Source organism: Thunnus maccoyii, chromosome 21 (assembly GCF_910596095.1).
Source record: "Thunnus maccoyii chromosome 21, fThuMac1.1, whole genome shotgun sequence".
In the NCBI taxonomy this organism is placed as follows: Eukaryota; Metazoa; Chordata; class Actinopteri; order Scombriformes; family Scombridae; genus Thunnus; species Thunnus maccoyii.
In genome coordinates, this window is record NC_056553.1 from 9,812,457 (window position 1) to 9,831,706 (window position 19,250).

The 19,250-nt window shown below is 39.8% G+C and overlaps 1 protein-coding gene across 2 annotated transcripts in view; it reads left to right on the plus strand.

Moving 5' to 3' along the window:
* Positions 1 to 3,939: 3,939 nt before the first annotated feature.
* Positions 3,940 to 19,250, plus strand: part of myom1b (myomesin 1b) — a 28,918-nt gene continuing 13,607 nt past the window's right edge. Inside the window, exons 1-17 of one of the 2 annotated variants that reach the window (XM_042399308.1) lie at positions 3,940 to 4,365; positions 4,679 to 4,720; positions 5,163 to 5,364; positions 8,940 to 9,074; positions 9,202 to 9,376; positions 10,640 to 10,797; positions 10,998 to 11,090; positions 12,845 to 12,933; positions 13,341 to 13,382; positions 15,078 to 15,239; positions 15,559 to 15,720; positions 17,039 to 17,180; positions 17,711 to 17,910; positions 18,310 to 18,363; positions 18,452 to 18,576; positions 18,726 to 18,909; positions 19,008 to 19,182. In XM_042399308.1, coding sequence (XP_042255242.1) covers positions 5,297 to 5,364; positions 8,940 to 9,074; positions 9,202 to 9,376; positions 10,640 to 10,797; positions 10,998 to 11,090; positions 12,845 to 12,933; positions 13,341 to 13,382; positions 15,078 to 15,239; positions 15,559 to 15,720; positions 17,039 to 17,180; positions 17,711 to 17,910; positions 18,310 to 18,363; positions 18,452 to 18,576; positions 18,726 to 18,909; positions 19,008 to 19,182 — 1,964 coding nt within the window. In that variant the 5' untranslated portion in view covers positions 3,940 to 4,365; positions 4,679 to 4,720; positions 5,163 to 5,296. Of the gene's footprint in view, positions 4,366 to 4,553; positions 4,721 to 5,162; positions 5,365 to 8,939; positions 9,075 to 9,201; positions 9,377 to 10,639; positions 10,798 to 10,997; positions 11,091 to 12,844; positions 12,934 to 13,340; positions 13,383 to 15,077; positions 15,240 to 15,558; positions 15,721 to 17,038; positions 17,181 to 17,710; positions 17,911 to 18,309; positions 18,364 to 18,451; positions 18,577 to 18,725; positions 18,910 to 19,007; positions 19,183 to 19,250 lie in introns of those variants that run through there. The other variant, XM_042399309.1, reaches the window with a different exon arrangement.

Below are 19,250 nucleotides of genomic sequence, written 5' to 3' on the forward strand. Positions count from 1 at the left end.
AAACCAACTGTCAGGGAGGGGGGCGTTGTCAAGCGGGAAATCATTATTACTCGTTAGAAAACAACTCATATGTTAATTTCGACCTAATTACGTAACACTTATATTTTACTTTACTATTATACGCCCAAAATAGACGCCCAATGTTTTATTATTCTTGGTAATAAAATTAATACTGTGCTCTTACACCCCCGAAGGAGTAAACCTAATTTCACTCACACTCCCTTGCCTGCGTTGAACATTCCTGGATATGTCCATTTAAGGGAAGAAAGGATACGCTCATCTTTTGCATTGTGCAATAAAGACAAAGTAAAGTTTAAATGATCCCTATGGGAATACATGGGTGTCATAATCAATATGGCAAACATATAAGGAAATTGTTATTGAGCATTTCTTTTCCCTTGTGTGATAAATGATGCTAAGGAGATACATATTGACTATTTGTAAGGGATTACTCAAATACCTATATACGCATCTTAATTTCATATTATGTTTTTTTGCAGTATGTGACAGTTGTCTTAACCTTTTTATGTTGTTTGTATTGCTTTTATTCTTGTCACAATGGTTTAAATTTTCAACTTCTTTGACAGGTCTCTCTTGAAAAAAAAAAGTAAGGGATGGGTTCAGTACTTAAACAATAGTCCAGTGCCCAAATGAACATTGAAATAAGGTTTTCTTGCCATAATCATTCCTCCTGTTCATACTGGCCATTAGAAGATCCCTTCATAATACACTTACAATGTAAGTGATGTAATTAAAAGTTTATCTGAAGCTAATGTGAGGCTTCAGACACCAAAATCAGTCAAATCAAGTAGATATCTTTCAACATTACAGTCTTTTTAGTGCCAAAGTCCCTCTTTTTGTTACTGTACTTCCACCGCAGCTTAACAGGGAAACACTGTCCGACGAAACACAAAGAGGGAATTTGATGCTAAAAATACTGTGATCCTCTAATGGTCAGTATGAACAGGAGGAATGATTACAGCAAGGATAACCTCTTTCAATGTTCATAAGGATACCTAACTGTTGTTTTAAGACAGACTTAAAAAAAACTGTGAACATATCCTTTAATCTCAATGAGACTTTTACCTGGTTAAAAAAAGGGAAAGGGATAAAAAGGAGAAGACGGCTATACAGTATAACAAAAACAATAAGTTGAAAAATGTTAGTAGGATGGATAATTATAGATACTGACAGACCAGCATGGGTCAGACAACAGTTGGTACACACAGTCAGTGCTGTAAAGGGGGGATTACAGCTGCAGGGATTCAAAGCAAGATGTGGAACTGATGAGTCACAGGTTAAAACGAGTAACCTTTGTCTTTTTCCGGGAGTCATATCACTTTCAAAGTAGATAACGAAATGAAATGGGCATCAATGTCATTTATAGTAAAACTATACTGTATCTAATCAAAACAGGCCACCAGTCTACATTGTCCAAAGTAAAAATCATCAAATCATCATCAAATGAGGAGACACAAACTGTACAGTGTTTGTTTTTAATGGGAGGCACAGTTAATACAGCTGGTGATAGGATGTTGATGAAGTAGTAATAATAGATAAAGATTAGTTGTTTCTCAGAACCTCGTAAGTTAAAACTGTTTACTTATTGTCAGGTACTATAAAAAGAGTGAGATGTCATTCCTTTCTTTTTTCAGGCCGCCTTGTTTTGTTATTCGACTCTCATTTCAAGCGAGAGCCTGTTCGTGTGGGTAAACTATATGTATATGAGGCCACAGAGGGTGAATCAACAGTGGTTTAATGTTTAATTTAGAGAGATAAAACTGTGTGATTGATGAAACACAGGATTTAATACAAAGGAAATGAATCATTCGGTAAACTGGGAGCATTTGCAAACAAGTAACAGAATGATATCAGGTCTGAGCCTGATGTATTTAAATTTAAACCTTTCATGCTCAAGCAAATTTACTCAGGATTTTGTCATCTTTGCCTTTACTCATATAAGGTCCTGCTGAAATCAATTCTGAATTACGTAAAGGTCCTCATCATCCAAGGCCAACCTACTCTGTTTTTTTCCCTTATTTGTCTGGTTAGACCCCTTTCTCAAGGCTCCATTTGCATGTAAGAACTGTGCTTGATTGACAGCTCCCTCCCTCTATTGTTGTACAAATGAAACTGGGGCAACACCTGTAAGTCTGAAGTTTAATTAACCAGAATAACTGAAAACACCTGTGTAGGTGTGCCTTTAAAACTAGTTTTATTGTGTATTCTAGTGTCATTTTAACCACTAGAGTGTGCTAGTGTCATTGGAAACATTTCATTTGCCTTGTGATATTGTACAAGACTAATTCTTGAGGTAATTGTTGGTTTGTCTTGTGTGAGCTCAGTAAATTTGTTCAACTGTTAACTTGAATGTTCATCGAGCATCAGTATGTGGAAGTGAAACAAAACAGGATATAAAAATAGTCCTAATGCATCCCATGAGACCAGCATATAGCTGGAATTTCCTGGACAGCTGAACTCATTGAGATGAACACTGTTCATTACAGCCATAAATGCAGACACAAACTGGAGACAACCCAACCAGTAGTGTATGTAAACAGGATGGAAAGAATATTAGAAACCTTTCAAACGTAGTCCAGTACATCACCAGTATAAGGCCTTCAAACTACCACAAAGTTTCAACAAAACTGAACATAACTGTGTCACAACTGCAGTGTGATTGTGTTTTATTGCATTAGATTATACAGATGTGCTGAGTATATGTCCAACTATTCCAGTTATAACCTTAAATGCAAAATTCACTGCTGACCATGGTAAAGCACTACTGCTAAAATAGATTTATGAGGTATATGATACTCTTGAATACCATGGGGTACAATGGGATAAAGTCGTCTGCTATCACGTTCCTTTAGATACGCAGTTGAGTTTTCATAATGAACTGGAAAGTTTCAAGGAAAAGACTCATCTATATGAGCTATGAGTGACAGCTGTTTGGTAATTGGGGTTTATGATCAGATTAGAGTAAAGCCCAGGATGTGTGCGATAAAAGCTACAGAGAAACTGTAGGCTATTCTTTGACTTTCAGTCATATTCACTAATCCTGTAGGTTACTGCACTTTAAGTGTCTGACAGGGTAATGATGGACTTTGTGATATAAACATAGTGTCATATGAATATTATTGTTACACAGTATGCTCAGTGAACATTGTGTCACTTGGATGACCTCTCAGAGAGATAAAAACATTTAGAAACCATCTTTTTACAGTAGATAAAGGGGTTTAATGCCCAGTTGTGCTCAAATTAAATCAATCAATAACATAAGAAGACATTTTCCTTGCCAGTGGTTGACTGAAATATGCTGATTCGCTTTATTGCTACAAGTAAGATGAGAGGATTGATATCACTCTCATGTCTGTATGATGAAAATGAAGCTACCGCCAACAGCCAGTTAGCTTAGCATAGCACAAAGACTGGAGACAGGGGGAAACAGCTAGCCTGGCTCCATCTAAATGCATACAAAATCCATATACCAGTGCCATTAAAGTTCACCAATTAACACATTTTAACTTGTTTGTTTAATCCACACCAAAAATAAAGGCATAAAAAATATTATCTTATGGTTTTTTGGTGGTTATGTGCCACCAAATGACACCAGTGACTCCAGAAACTCACTGCGTGTATGTGGCCAAGAAAAAGTTCCTGTAACCCTCTCATAAAACCACAATGAGTCATTTTTACACATGAAGTGTCACTTTTTTGGACGTATTAAACAAGCAAGATATATTGTGTTGACTAGTGAGCATTAGTGGTGCTCCAAGGCAGATTTTGTTGCATTAACACAGCCAGGTTAGCTAGTTCCCCCTCCTGTGTCCAACCTTCATGCTAATTGCTAAGCCAATGTAGCTTCATACAGACATGAGAGTGGTATCCATCTTCTAATCTAACTCTCAGCAAAAAAGCATATGTCTCAAAATGTCAAACTGTTCTTTTTAGTAAAAATACAGTTAAAGTGCACTTGAATAAGGCCACAGAAATAAAGGTTTTGGAGTCAACCGAACACAATATCATTGCTGCTTTTCTGACAATTGGTGTCAATTTCTTGCTTTTCAGTTAATCGTAACAGTTCAAAGCAGTCATGTTGGTAAATGATTTAGTGGCTTGTGATATGTTCCTATTGTAAATTTTATCCCGTATTCATTAGACAGCATGTTGACCTTGCTTCATCTTGTATTAGTTCCCCGCAGTGTTTAATGGTCACTGCCGTAACATTTTAGGTATGTTGTCATGCTGACTGCTGTGTCAGGTGGGATACAGTGATGGATGAGGGCCAAAAGGACGAATGTTCAAAACAACAGCCTCAGAAGTGTTCAGCGAAATGATATTTCTGCCATGGAAACTTATCAGGTGTTTGTGTGCTGTCAATTTCCAGAACAATGTCCAAACATCAGTGGCAGCCAAATGAAACATGCTGCCAAATAGCCTGTAACAAGCTTTATTTAAACAGGAATGTCCTTTCTATTCATAGTAACTTAAGTAAATTTATCTTTATTTGTCATAATATCTCGTTAGCTGCTATCACTAGCTAAACTACATTGGAATGCGCTAGCTAACGTTTGCCTGCTAGGTTAGCTAGCTAGCATGAGCTCAGCATCTATCATTGACGTAAGCTAAGTTAGCTAGCTATATTAGCTAATAACATTGTCTTATATAATTTCAGATGCACTTTTAAACTATCTACAATCACCATCTGTCACAACTGGTGAGTGAGTGCAACATGTCAATTTTGACATTCCAGATGGTAAATAATCTAATGTAAATACTACATATAATGCTATATACAATCTAATCAATGAACTTGTTGCTATTTCCTCTGTATATCTATAGAAACACTTAATAAACATCTCAACAGTTGGCTACATCCTCTGATGATGAGAGCACAGCACTGACAACTGATTACAACTTGTCACTTTTCTCAGATGTGTGAATACACGAATACAAGCATATGCACAACTTTAATTGTCATCTTGTTTAATTGCCACCTCACTGTACAGCTGTAATTGTCTACACACTCCACATTGTCTAAATCAGTCGATTCAAGTAAATTCCTTATAAAAGATTATATTATGACCTGTGTTCATGTGTGAAGCTTGTGTGGACATGAGGTGAGAATAAGTGTAATATGTGTATTGTATTCCCTGCAGAAGCACCAGATACAGCCTCCTCTGCCCAGCCTTTGGAGCTGCACACACCAGCTGCTGCTGAGACAGATGAGTGAGCCTGGAGTGAAGCTCGCCTAGGGCACTGAACGCGGTAGGGCCGGCCCTGACTTCCACGAATGAGAGTGAGACCGAGAGAGGCAGAAAGAGAGAGTGAAAACAGTAACTGGCATTTGTTTCACGTGAAGTAAGTAACAATAGCATAGCTAAAGTTAGCAACAGTCACAGCTGAGACTGCTGTGGTAAAAAGTCAAGATAAAAGCAGCTGGAGGTTAACAAGTGATGGCATACTGTACTGTGTAGGCCAACAAGATCTTCACATTTAGTTGAAAGAACTTTATTATATTGAATTAAATATAAGATTGTAAAACCACCACTTGACATATTTGGGGAAAAGTTGAACTATGAGGTGCTTTTGTACTCTGACATTGATTTAAAGTATGTACAGTCAGCTTTGTCATTTTCATAACTAGTCAACTGTGAGTAGGCTGTAACAGAAATGCAAATAAACAGGCAAACGTATGAATAAATGTATACACGAATGAAGCAGTATGAAAAAACAAATACTGAAAAATATATGTTCATTCATTCATAAATACCGTACATTTTAAATATTTCATACATTAATAAATTGGATTTAAAAAAGCTGATAAGGCGCATTAACAGATAAAATAGTGACATGAAATTAAAAACAAAACTCAAACAGTTAAAAGACTTTTTACCTGTTTACCTGCATATCAGTCATCAATGCTCATTGGCAAAGACCTGCATCCATAAATGTGTTGCACTACTGGGAGTTGACTTCCACCCCCAACACTCTGCTCTCAGCTATATTTATCTCCACCCTCACCATACAAGGCTGTGACTGCTGCTTGGACACTCTGGCGAGGGCCAATATTATTTTTGTTGTGTAGACCGCAGCCCTGTAAGCACCTACCTGTAGGTTTTGCTGGGATATCAAGCTTTAAGTGTGGAGTTGCACCATCTTTTCCTTTAAAGCTTGGAGTCTGAGGCTTTTTGTTGGGGGTAAGTAGCTAGCTTTTCTGCAGGGATACGATGTGAGAGATGTCAGGTTGTTGTCTAAGCATGCTGAGAAAGTGCCTGATTGCCTGAATATTATGTCATGTCTTGCCAGCTGATGTTGCAGGTTTCATGATGGTAAAAAGTTGTTTTCTTCTTCAATCAAGGAAATATGATGCAGTTTTTGGCTATAATATTTTTAATATACTTAGACTGGCATCATTTGGATTACAAGATTTCTCTACAATATAATTTTCTTATGAGCACAGTTGATTTTTTTCCATCTTGATAACTAGATTAACTATCCATGTTCAAGTTCAAAGAACATGTTGAAGTAAATGAAAGCATGGCCAGCTTGCCAATGCAGTAGATTATTGATTCTTAAATGAGTTTTAAAAACTTTTATTCAATGAAAGGCATTATGAACCTACAGTGTATCATGATAACAGTCAATCTACCTGCTCTTGAACACTAACTTACCAGACAGACAAACACATAGGCAGGAAGAAACTTGGAAACTAAGACTTGGTACCGGGAGCGGCCTGCAGCATGTCTGGATCTATACCGTTCTACCAGAAGCACCATCTCCACTATGACCGTGGCTACCGTAGCAAGGAGACAGAGGCCACTTTGAGCCAGTACCAGTCCAGCAGCAGCAGATACTCTGCTAGCAGAAGCGCCTCCGCCACCAGCAGGAGCGCCTCTGCCACCAGCAGGAGCAGGGGGTAAGGGGGAGGAGGATGGAGGAGCATACCTTTATGAATCCACCTCTCTGTCACAGGAAAGCCCTGCTGTCCCCTTAACACCATCTCCTACCCCCCACCCAACCCCAACTGATCAAGTTCACCTCCATTTCCCTTGTTGGATCACTTCCCTATCGCAGCTTTGGGATCACTTTTCCTGCTCTGCTGCCTTATTGACAGTCCTCACCAAGTAACCATCCTCTCCCCGCCAAGTTGTCTTTTACTTTCATCAACCCTCACACACACCTGAGGATTATCGCTCTTTATACTGGTTGAAAACAGCTTTAAGTCCTGCATGTTGTTTCAATGAGCTGCGTGCATGTAGGCTAAAGAATGCCCTGCATGCATATATACAAACTCCTAACTTTAACACAACTATCCCTAAATAATTCAAGTGTTAATATTGAACATTCTTTTGTTTTTTGCTCCTTTCATTTGTTGGATAAGCTGCTGTTATGTAATGGCAGAGTTATGGCACATAGACTGAAATAGAATATTGACCTGTGCATACCACGTTGGAGGGAAAGTGAGAAGTGACAGTGAAGTTTTTCTGTCTCATCGACTTGAAAACTGAACCCCTGTGTTATGGATTTAATGTGCATTGATTATTGCATTGTGGAAACTTGATTGCTTCTCATTATTTCCAATAGACTTGAGGAAAGTTGTTTATTAGTGGTCAGTTATGTTGCCCAGATTTATTGAAGGCATTGGTCAGCTGTCTAGTGTTTCTAATAGATACTACACATGGATCAAATTTGATTAAGAGAGTTTTAAGTTACAAAGTACACAGGGAGCCATAGTTTCATGCATAAAAATGGTGTCAATTAATATGGTTGTATAGCTGATTTCTCAAACTCTGTGACGACATGGATGATTGGACAGTCTGGTAGCTTTCTACATGGTTTGTCATCAATTTAGGTTCTCTGATATTTACAGAAGGGACTCTAATGAGCTTTTATATCCCAGGAATAACAAAACACCCACTTTCCTGTGATCCTATCTTTTACAGTGCCTGTCGAATCTTTAAATACACCGGTCCGGTGAGTGTGAACAGGTCATGGGGCTTAAGTTTTACTAACACTATCTGATCTGTGCCTTTACACTCTCTGGCTGGTGCTTTGCTCGGCAGCCCACTAGCCACTGGATCTGTGCTGAGGCAAGGAGAGGATGATTGTGATGATGATTTAACAGTCAGGGTGGTTACAATAATGCCGTTACTGCAAAGATGCGGCTGCATTTATGTTTTATGTATCATAACCTTTACTGGAAGTCTCTCATATTATAAATCATCTTAATACAAGTTTTTTCAACCCCCGATCCTGCAAAGTCAAGAGGATATTAATGGTCAGAGACAAAGGACATTGGCCCATATAGATAGAGGAAAAATGAGGTCAGCTGCCCTGTCACCTCTCTTGCCCCTGCCTCCTTATCTGGTCCTTGTTATCTCATACCGTGAACCCCCAGCCCCAACCCTTCAGTGCTGCAGATAGCGTTGTCACAAACAAACCGTGTGGCGTCTGGCCTAAAAGCTACAATTGACATCCTGGAGGGAGATCTCTTTCTTTCTTTTCTCTAAAGAAAGTCCGTAGAAGAGGTAGATATAGTATGATTTAGGATTGTTGTATGTGGTGAATTAGGATTTGTAAGGCGTATGTGAGTTGTTTGGGCTATAATTTTGGGTGTACTCTCATATTTGTGACTCTGGTGTGTGCTACCGGTGTTACCATCATATTGCATTGCAGCAAAAGTGTTGTTTGGGACTTTTAATGAGTGAATAGTTATTATTTCCAGTGGTATTCATATCATCTTCATCAACAGAATTCTTGTAGGGTTGCAAAAATGTTTACGACAAAACTAAACCGCTGCACTACTTTCCCATTGAACCCTAATCTACAGCTCATCTCCCCCTGACCTCAGCTTTATCCCCATATCATGATGTTATGTTATTAGTTGCACTGTCTGGCTGGGTGCCAGGCTGATGGTATTCTGTATGTCTCAGACTTAAACTGTCTTCACACTCTGGGCTGGACGAGAGCAGACTGAGCCCTGTAACCAAGAGAGCCAAGCCAACTTACTTGGCTTTGGATAAAGAGAACCAAATCATCGGCTATGTAGTGCCTATCTTCAGAGGCAGGTAATAAAATCTTACCGCATAAATATAGAACTCCAAGAATGTTTTGCTTCATCTTGAAGTTATTTCAGTTTTAATGCTTTGCCTTACTCCCCAATTCCATCCCTGGCTCCGCTCCGCTGACTCCTAGTCAAGAGTTTGCTACAGGATTTTCGGATACAGAGGAGAAAAGGGTGAGGGACACTGCTGCATACATGGCCCGCAGGGATCTGTTCACCAGTGGTCTGGAGATGGAGAGGTCAGAACAGACCTCCAGGAAGGAGACCATGCGCGAGTCGGCTGAACGCATCTCTCTGAACAAAAGGGTCAGTGGGGCAATGCTAGCTACTTTAAGATCATACAGGAAGGCACAGTCTTTTATAACTATGTGGATAATTATTATTTCTGCATCACTAAATATCAATGACTGTTGTCTGCTGATTAGTGATACTACAAGTGTCTAGTTTAGACACTGGTGTTTGCTCTGATGTGTGCTTCACAACGTCACAGATTGGCATAACATCACTATAGAGCTTCTTCATAACATCAGGTTTTTCTGACTAGTGACATCACAGTAGACATTGTCCTTCATGACGTCACATATTGACTTTCGCCACTTGTGACACCACAGAAAAACCATCACATGGCATCACAGATCGGCTTTTCCTGTTTGTATACCATTCATGACATCACATATTGGTGCTTGTGGCATCACAGTAGGCATCATCATGAATGACATTTCTTATAGTTACATCACAGGGGACCGCTCTGCTTGATGACATCATAGATCGTTGTTTTTTTCCATTCTTGTTGACCTTCTCCTTCGATATCACAAACAGACTTTTTGGACTCGTGACATCACAGTAGACCATTTATTCTCCCTCATGACATTATAGATAGCTTTTTATGACTCGTGACATCACAGTGAAAAACCTCCGTCTTTTAAACTTAATGTTAGGCTACAGAACACAAATATGTTATATGCATTCTGGTGTAACCGAGCGTTATCAATTGGAGCAGTGCTTACGAATGCCAAGTGGTTGTGGCTAAGTGGTTGTTATTACTAACCCCTTACACAAGGGAGTTATTTATGTCCCTGGGTGATTATGTGAAGTAGTACCCGACCATTCATTGAGCATTATAAGAGCCACAAGTGACCCCCCCCCCCCACTGTATTTATCTGTCTTCACTCTGCCAGATAGCCATACTACTGGGTGATAAATTCCTCAGGAGATCGTGTTTCTTGAGACACAGAGTCCCATTGGTGTTGTCATATTATGTGTTGAGTGGCTCAATGCACAACTAGAAGGGACCTTAACGCTCCTTGCTATTCATAGGACATGATAAACAACACACACTCACACTGATAACACGTGTTACATCGAGAGGTGCATACAGCTTGCATGTGTGAAACAAATAAAAGAGTATTTAGGGATATTGCTCAACTTGTGTATGTTAAAGATCTGTTTTTGCCTCAAGCATGTATTGTGGATTTATGGGGAATGTTTTGCATTTATTTGTCAAGGGTTAAACAGTTTACGGTTGGCTATAGTACGAGTGTCCCTGCTAAATTACTGTTCCGTCTCTAGATCCATGAACACGGGGAACACTTCAAGCGTATGAACGAAGACAGCCTAATGCACGCCCCGAACTTTGTGATTAAACCTCGCTCCCACACCGTGTGGGAGAATCAGTGTGTGCGGCTGCATTGCACTGTCAGCGGCTGGCCTGACCCACGGGTCGTCTGGTAGGTTGCAGACACACATTGCCCATAACATAAACTCATGTCTGTCCTTTCTGTCCTCTCAACATCGTGCTGTTTCCTTTGAGCTCCATCAAGCTTCCATGGCTTTATTTCTCCCCTCGTGATTCTGTTTCATCCTTGTCAAAGTTCTTTCTGCTTCCTTTTGTCGTTCTTCTTTCATGTTCTCTGCCTCCCACCACAAGGTACAAAAACAATGTGACAATTGACCCACTTGCCCACCCTGGCAAGTTTAAACTTCAGAGCAGTTACAACGTGCACTCACTGGAGATTAACAGGTAGGTGTAGCTTCTCCTATTCACAGTACTCAAAATAAAGTATTCTCAAAAAACCACTGCCATCTTGTGCCATAGTTTAACATCAATATAATATCACTTCTTCATTGTCTTTCAATAGAACTGTAGAACCATTTGCACACAATTTAGCTTGCATAGACTTCTTTAACTTGTTACTTCTCTGTCAGTCCTTTCCTTTCCAACCAGCTTTAACCTGAAAAATTGCAGTTCTCAGGCACTGTCACTTGAGTTGAACTCAGGCAATACGATTATTTACCTCAAGAAAATAAGAAAAGCATGGGCAATGTAGTGTCCATGATGCCTCCCATAAGTTTCTGTAGGGACAATTTGAAGGTTATATTTATCTTTGACAGTAATTGGAGCCAAAAAATCTAAATTTTGGAGAAAGAAGGAAGCCTGGGAGGAGATGAGGTGGGATGAGCATGCAGCACCCACCACAGCTAGCTCTGATAGGTTGAGACAACTGTCAGTTAAGCAAATACACCCCAGAACATACTTCTATTTAAGGTACTGTCACATTACATTTCTGTTCAACAGTAATGTTCCCACACTCAGCCCTAAAAAAAGGCGCTGATGTTGGAAATGAAGAAATACTGATCATAAACTATAAACAGTGTACGAGATCTATGCCACTGTTTGTAGTCTGGTAGTGTGATAATGTACTGAAATGGTGATATAATACACTAGAATAAAAACTTGACCATTTCCAAACACACTACAGCAGTGTTTCTTTCAGCTTAGCACATCCAAAAGTCAAAGCTGAAAAAAAGGTGAACTCTGACCTGCAAATCTGCCAAATCCAGCTGGAGCTGGCACCACAACAGGAAACGCATGCTTGAATCTGTCTGTCCTCCAGGCTTCAATAGAAACAATGTGACCATATCTTTATGCCTTAGTCCTTCATGGGACAATAATTCTGAAAATCAAAATGAATTAGGTATTGAGATACTAACATAGGAAAAAAAGAGACAGCATCTACCCACATTAGCATCAGCTTTTAGCCATGATTGCAACCAAGTAGAGAACATATGTTTGTTGAACCAAAACTGTTGTCTTTATGTGTGATTTGTTGAAATTTGCCTCGGTCCTTGCCTGACCTGCTCAAACAGACTGACACTAGAGGCCTCTGAGCTGGACAAAGACCAAAATCATTTCCCAGGCTGCTGCACATAACTAAGAGCATGTCTACAGATAGTCTAGATCACATTTGAACTAGGGTACAAAATTAGCACCAGCCACCAGCCAAATGCTGGTAAAATATGCAAGTGGCTGGTAGATTTGTTTCACTCACCAGCCAAAAAGACAATGGTAACCTATATATCCACTTGGCCGGTGAACAAAAAAGGTAAAATTGCACCCTTTCAACAAGCCATTTTTGACTATTTCAACAAGCAAGAGATAACAAACACTGCTATCTTGAATTTTGTTCACATTACAGTACAATACGCCTGTTAACTGTTGGTTTCCATAATGCATTTCTCACAACAGATGCTTTCATGTACAGAGGCCCACAGTACTTGGTTCAAATGACATCACCAGTGGAGTCTATTTATTGCCAGAGTATTCCTGGCCAGGAGTTAAGGAACGCTTTACAGTTGAGGCTCACATAGTTGGTATTATTTACATGGTTGAGAGGGCTGAGGTTGAGGTGGGGGAAGGGCACTGTACATGTGAATCCTGAAGAGATAGAATGTGCGTATCATGGACATTGATCATCTGACGTTCTCCTTTTTCAGATGTGATTTCGATGACACGGCGCAGTATCGCGTCTCTGCTATGAACTCCAAGGGAGAGCTGTCTGCATTTGCCTCCGTCGTCGTGAAGAGTAGGTTTCACCAAGTCTCGACGCCACACCACAACCCAGTGCTCACACACAAATCCCCCACAAGCTCTCCCAACTGTTTTCTCATGACCACATGTTCATTTAAAGTCACAAAACAAAGCCTGTTATGTTGAGATTATCTTCTTCAGCTCACCAGTGTGTCAAGTGTCCAAATGCCTTTAAAGGTTTCAGAGATAGATACAGATATTACAGACTATTTTATGGCATAACGTCACTGTCTCTGTCTATGTTTGTGTGAAATGCTCCTGTAAAGTTGTATATAATGTCTCATTTGATTTTTATATTTTGTCAGTATAATGCTGCATATATAGTTTGTCATTATTCTATTATATATAATATTTTATGCTTTATTAATATGTATTTATAGCAAATGCTGCTATTCTTCACAGGGTTCAAAGGGGAAATTGATGATTCCCTGCCAGCCCCTCGACGTAAGTGTGAATTTATTATATGCTTGCATTTATTTTTCATTATATCCTGCATTGTGTATTTAAAGCTGCATTAATTAGATGGCTGACAAACACCCTACTCGTGTTAAAATTGTTATGGCTAACTTGTTAGCAAACAGTTGCTTGTGTATCCAGCGGACACAGAGCATTGTTTAATTTAGTTTTTTTTCTGGTCATCCTCTGAATGTTCAACATTTCTTCTTTTTTTTTACCATGATTTGGTCTCCACCAAACCGCTTACTTTGTCGCTAAACAGCTAACCGCTAACTTTGTCTGCTGGCTAGGTACTGTACCATAATGGGGTTAGCTGAGCTTGTTTGCTTGAGACAGCTACTGTATCTGCTTCTGCTGGAAATTTGGTGTTGAGACTGAACCAATAACATTACATGCACCATAAAGTTTAAAACAATTAGCTAAAAGATGCTTAAAAGAATAGAGCTGCAGAGTTTTAATGTAAAAATAATTCTCAGTGGGTTTGTCACTTACATTACATGCAGTCATTTGATTCAGTGGCAAAATAAAAATACTGATTGATGCAGCTTTAATTTTATCATCATGTATGTATTTATTTGTCAAAATTAATTCTACATCATTAACATTATCTATGCTGTGTTGTGCATTGACCTGGGGCGGGGTGGGGGCTGGGAAGACAGTGGGTGCTACTGCGCTGACGACTTTTTTGTTTCCTTGATGCTGCGGCGGCAATGCAGGGGACGTTATTGAAGGTAACAGGGTCGCAGAGATCTGGTTTGAGAGAGTTTTGGTGTATCCACTGACTATGTGTCCGTGCATGATCACTCTTGTCTGTTCAGAAATGTAGAATTCACAGTTTTTCTCCTGGTTACTCTGGAAAAATCTCTAGATTTTTCAGCATTGTTAGGTTGAATACCAGCACTCTGTGTGCATAAACAATGTTGTATTAGTATACAACCTTGTAAAGGTATGTTGTCATGTAGTTTAGGAAGCTTACAAGGACTCTGCCAGATTTTCATGATCAACTGAGACATTTTTGAGATGAAAATGTTCTCAAAATGCATTTGTGTTATATGAGAATACATACATTACCACTTGATAGTGTCTAACATAATTAATAGTGCTTTGGAAGTAGTACAAGTAGCACATTTTTACAAAGTATTTTTTAATTTTACTTCAGAGATTATTATATAATCCCGGCTATATGTTGATATTTCATATGTGTACATGATTAACAACACAATAAAGATCCTAATCACACTTTCACATCAAATTTAAACTAATTAAGCAGTTGAAATCAATGAATCTTGTTTTGTTTATCTTACTTCAACTGGGTTTTCATGTGTCTGTTGTGCTTCACTGTTGTGCATGATATCAAGTTGTCAGAATTGTTTTTTTGAGCACTGTAAAGTACTTTCAGTGTCACTCTTTTGGTTTGTTTCTGTTGTTCATCTTCACATGTGATACATCTGATCCACCTCCTCTGTCTGACTGCAAAGTTTTGATCTAGCATACTGTTCATGTTTCTTTTCTGGGTTTTTCTGTGGATATGAGTATTGATTGTGATCATGCTATGTCTCCATTTTTTCCAGTCCAGTGTGTCATTTTCCCACTCGATATGTCGTCGTCCCACTTGTCTGGATTTGCAAAATTAACTGCTGTGCGATTGCAAACTGACTCTGCTGTCTCATGTTTTGTCTGTAGACGGCCCAGTGTCTGAGTATGGCATCACCTTCAAGACTCACATTGTTGATACGTTCGGCGTATCATTTGGAAGAGAGGGTGAGACCATGAGTCTTGGATGCACGGTCATCATCTACCCTCACCTGCACCACTACCAGCCAGAGGTCCAGTGGTACAGAGACCGTAAGTAGATTGTTTGTCTCTTGTCTCAAACAGGAAGATCAGTGTGGGGTCTTTTGCTTTTGGACTTAATTCAATTGAAAGGCTCTCCAAACTGTTTTTGTCTGTCTCTGCTGCACCGTACTGTATATTTAACTGAGACAATGGGGATGTCATATATATATATAATATTGTTTGGGATTATTTCAGCTCTAAAAAGTATGTACTTCATGAAATCTGCGCAATTATTATGTCTAAATTAAGATTTTATGGTTGCATATTTTCTTTTTATAAAAAAGGATTATATCAATGATTACCACTACTACCTTCTTTCTTTTTCCAGATGTTCTGCTAACTGAATCTAAATGGAGCCACATGCACTGGAGTGGAGACCGAGCCACACTGACGCTCACACACCTGAACAAAGAGGACGAGGGGCTCTACACCCTGCGTGTCACCACCAAGTCTGGATATGAAACCTACTCCGCCTACGTCTTTGTCAGAGGTGGGTTCACCTTCCCCAAAAGTTCTCTTGTCATTACAAAGTGCTGCAATATCTAATTTGTGTGGTTACAGTTTTTACATTTTATTACCACAATATTTAATTCCTATTTATTTCTCTTTTTTGCATAATTTAGCTTTCATAAATTAGGAGCAACTCACCATAAATAATCCTCAACTCAACTTATATATGTTAACATATCTAAGACAACTACCTGCAGACATTTTCGCTGCAACTCTAGTCAGCGCAAGCTAAATTTGGCCCTGATTCCTCCAGCTTTGTTTTTGTTAAGTATGCCAAAGGTCAAAGACACAGCAGCGTGTCCTCTGGCACCTTATGACAATGCCACATTTAATAGTCAAGTGTTTAGTAGTCAAAGTTTTTGAATATGAGTGAGAGGTTTTAAATAGGGTATCTCTAATAGAGACGCTGTCGAGTGACAACTCCCCGGCATCCGTTTGAATACCATGGAAAAAATGGTCAGTGAAGCTTATCTTTGATACCTTGAGAGACAATCTGACCTTTCCAGCCTCGGCTTCTCCAGATGAACCACGTTGAGTATGAACATGCGAGAAAATAGACCCTGTTGTTCCACTGCTACAACTCCGGGACGCCCAGTAGAGAAGACGCCAGGTACAGCCAGCGTCTCCATAACAAAACGCTATATGAGCCGGGCTGAAGCCGGGCTATTCTCAGAGAGCTCAGCTATGGAATGGCTGGCTGTGAATACAGAAGATATATCTGCTTCAAGGAGAAACAATAGGCTGCCCAGTGTCCTTCCTGATCTTTCTAGCTATCTTTATGAGCCAACAAACTCTCCGATTCAACTTAAAAAAAAAAAAAAAAGGTATAATTTAGTTAATAAGTTTGAATGTAAGTGAGATACTGCCTTTATGGTTGTAAATACAGGCTTCATATAGACACATCCTGTTTATATCCATTACTTTAGAGGAGCCTTTGCTAGGTGCCTTCGCTATATCCACAGACTGAGCTATGTTTCTTTAAGGGTCACCTCTCTTATCCCCTTTCACTCTGGGGAGGGCTACTGCTAATTCTGTCCTCACGCCGCCGATTGCTGCGGGCTTGTGTTTGACTTGAGGTACCAGCGACATTCCTGGCATCGAGCCCTGCAGCTACACAGTTCACCAAGGGGCACAGCTCGCTTTAAAACAACCAGCTAGAATCAAACTGTTTTAGGCATAACTTAGGTAAATAAATATGAAGAAAAAAAACAATGGAACATGGTTTATCTGTGTGTAAGACAGACAGAACAGAGTAAGTATATTGACCAAACTGATGGTTTCTTTACTGTATGTGTTAGATTCTGATGCTGAGGTGGAAGGAGCTCCAGGTGCCCCTCTGGACGTGTGCTGTCTGGATGCCAACAAGGATTACATTATTGTCAGCTGGAAGCAGCCAGCTGTGGATGGCGGAGAGTCCATCCTGGGTTACTTTGTGGACAGGTCAGTCATCATGTTACTGCCTGTTACTCCTTCTAAACATTTGACATATGTATCTCAGCAGAGGTCATCTTGATAGAACCTGTCCAGTGGAGTGGAGTAGGAGAATCACAGATTTATAATTATAGTCTGTGACATTTTGCTTTTCTCTCCTAAGTTTTTTACTGAAGTGATTTAATCTATATGCCCACTTCATAAAGAATTGATATTTGCTAGATTTTCCTGCAAGAAAAATGTTTTTGTTGTTTGTTAAAGAGCATAAACATAAACTGAATAAAGGAAAAAGGAAAGATGAAGGAAAAGACAATACGGTATTGGGGACACCTTGATTGTCAAAAATCAAGTGGTATGAAAAAACAGCTTTACTTCAATTCAATTCAATTCAATTCAATTCAATTTCATAGAGCGGGTCTAGACCGTACTCAAGCCTCTGCCCCATTTGGCTGCACTTCTTACACATATTATTGCCCCACAGTGGCAATTATTTTAAAATAAATCAATAAAAACCTAACTATATTGTCATATGTGTACAGATGTGAGGTTGGAACCAACCACTGGTGCCAGTGCAATGACACTCCAATCAAGTTTGCCCGTTTCCCCGTCACTGGCTTGGTTGAAGGTCGTTCTTACATCTTCCGTGTGCGTGCGGTCAACAAGAGCGGCATGAGCCATCCGTCCCGCGTGTCTGAGCCAGTGGCTGCCATGGACCCTGCCGACCGCGCCCGCATGAGAGGTACCACACCCTGAGCTTCTGACTTTTCCCTATACCTCGCCACAAACACCTTACCAGACTCCTGTCCATATTTAAAAAGCTTAATGAACTGAAGTAAAGTAGTAGAACAGTAGTATTAAAAGTGGGTTAACATGAGGGTTAAGGTACTGTATTTGTTGACAACAGCTCCATAAAACAGTGATGAAATTGTTGTTTCTTTACAGTTTTATTTAGTCTGTTTAATTGTTTAGTAATGTTATTTAACATACATATTTTTCCTCTTACTGAATAGGTTTGGTTGGTGTTTTTGACATTAAAATGGATCAATTAGAAATAGTGAATATTGGAACAAAATATAGAAATGTTAATACCTACAGATAATAAAAAGAATACCACTGATCATCATTTCCTTGCTGTCAGGTACCTCTGCTCCCTGGACCGGACAAATCATTGTGACAGAGGAGGAGCCTGCAGGTAGGAACTCCCAGAAACCCAGAAGCCCATTTTACTGTTGCTCAGCTGCTGTGTTAAGGTACTTAATCCTTAATCTTTCCACCATCAGAGGGCATTGTTCCCGGAAGACCTCGTGAGCTGCAGGTTACAGAGGCAACCAAGAACTATGTGGTGCTGAGCTGGAAACCACCTGGAGAGAAAGGCCTTGAGGGTGTCATGTACTACGTGGAAAAGGTAAATTTCATCTCCTTCACATCATATTTTTACATGTTACCTATTAAAGGAAAAATCCACCCTAAAACATCTTTTGCTGCAGTTGAATTTGTAACATGTCGTTTTGGTTTGGATGACTATTTGACCCTTTTTTTCTTTGTTTTTGTCAGTGTGTGTCTGGCTCAGACAGCTGGCAGAGGGTGAACACAGAGATCCCAGTCAGATCTCCTCGCTTTGCATTGTTTGATCTCGCCGAGGGAAAATCCTACAACTTCCGTGTCCGCTGCTGCAACTCCGCTGGCGTCGGCGAGCCCTCTGACCCAACTGAGGCCACCACAGTTGGTGACAAGCTTGGTCAGAAAACACACACACACACACACACAATCACACACATACTGTGCAGCAATATTACAGTAAATGACCTAAAAAATGTAAAATGTTCTGGTCCACAGATATCCCCTCTGCCCCAAGCAAAGTTGTTCCAACAAGAAACACAGACACATCAGTCGTTGTGTCTTGGGAAGCGTCCCATGACGCTAAAGAGTTGGTGGGATATTACATTGAGGCCAGTCTTGTGGGCAGCAATGTCTGGGAGCCGTGCAACAACAAACCTGTAAATGCTACCAGGTAGAATTACCCTTCATTTTATTCACTGAGGATTATATTGGCCCAAATACTATCATATGTTAAAATTC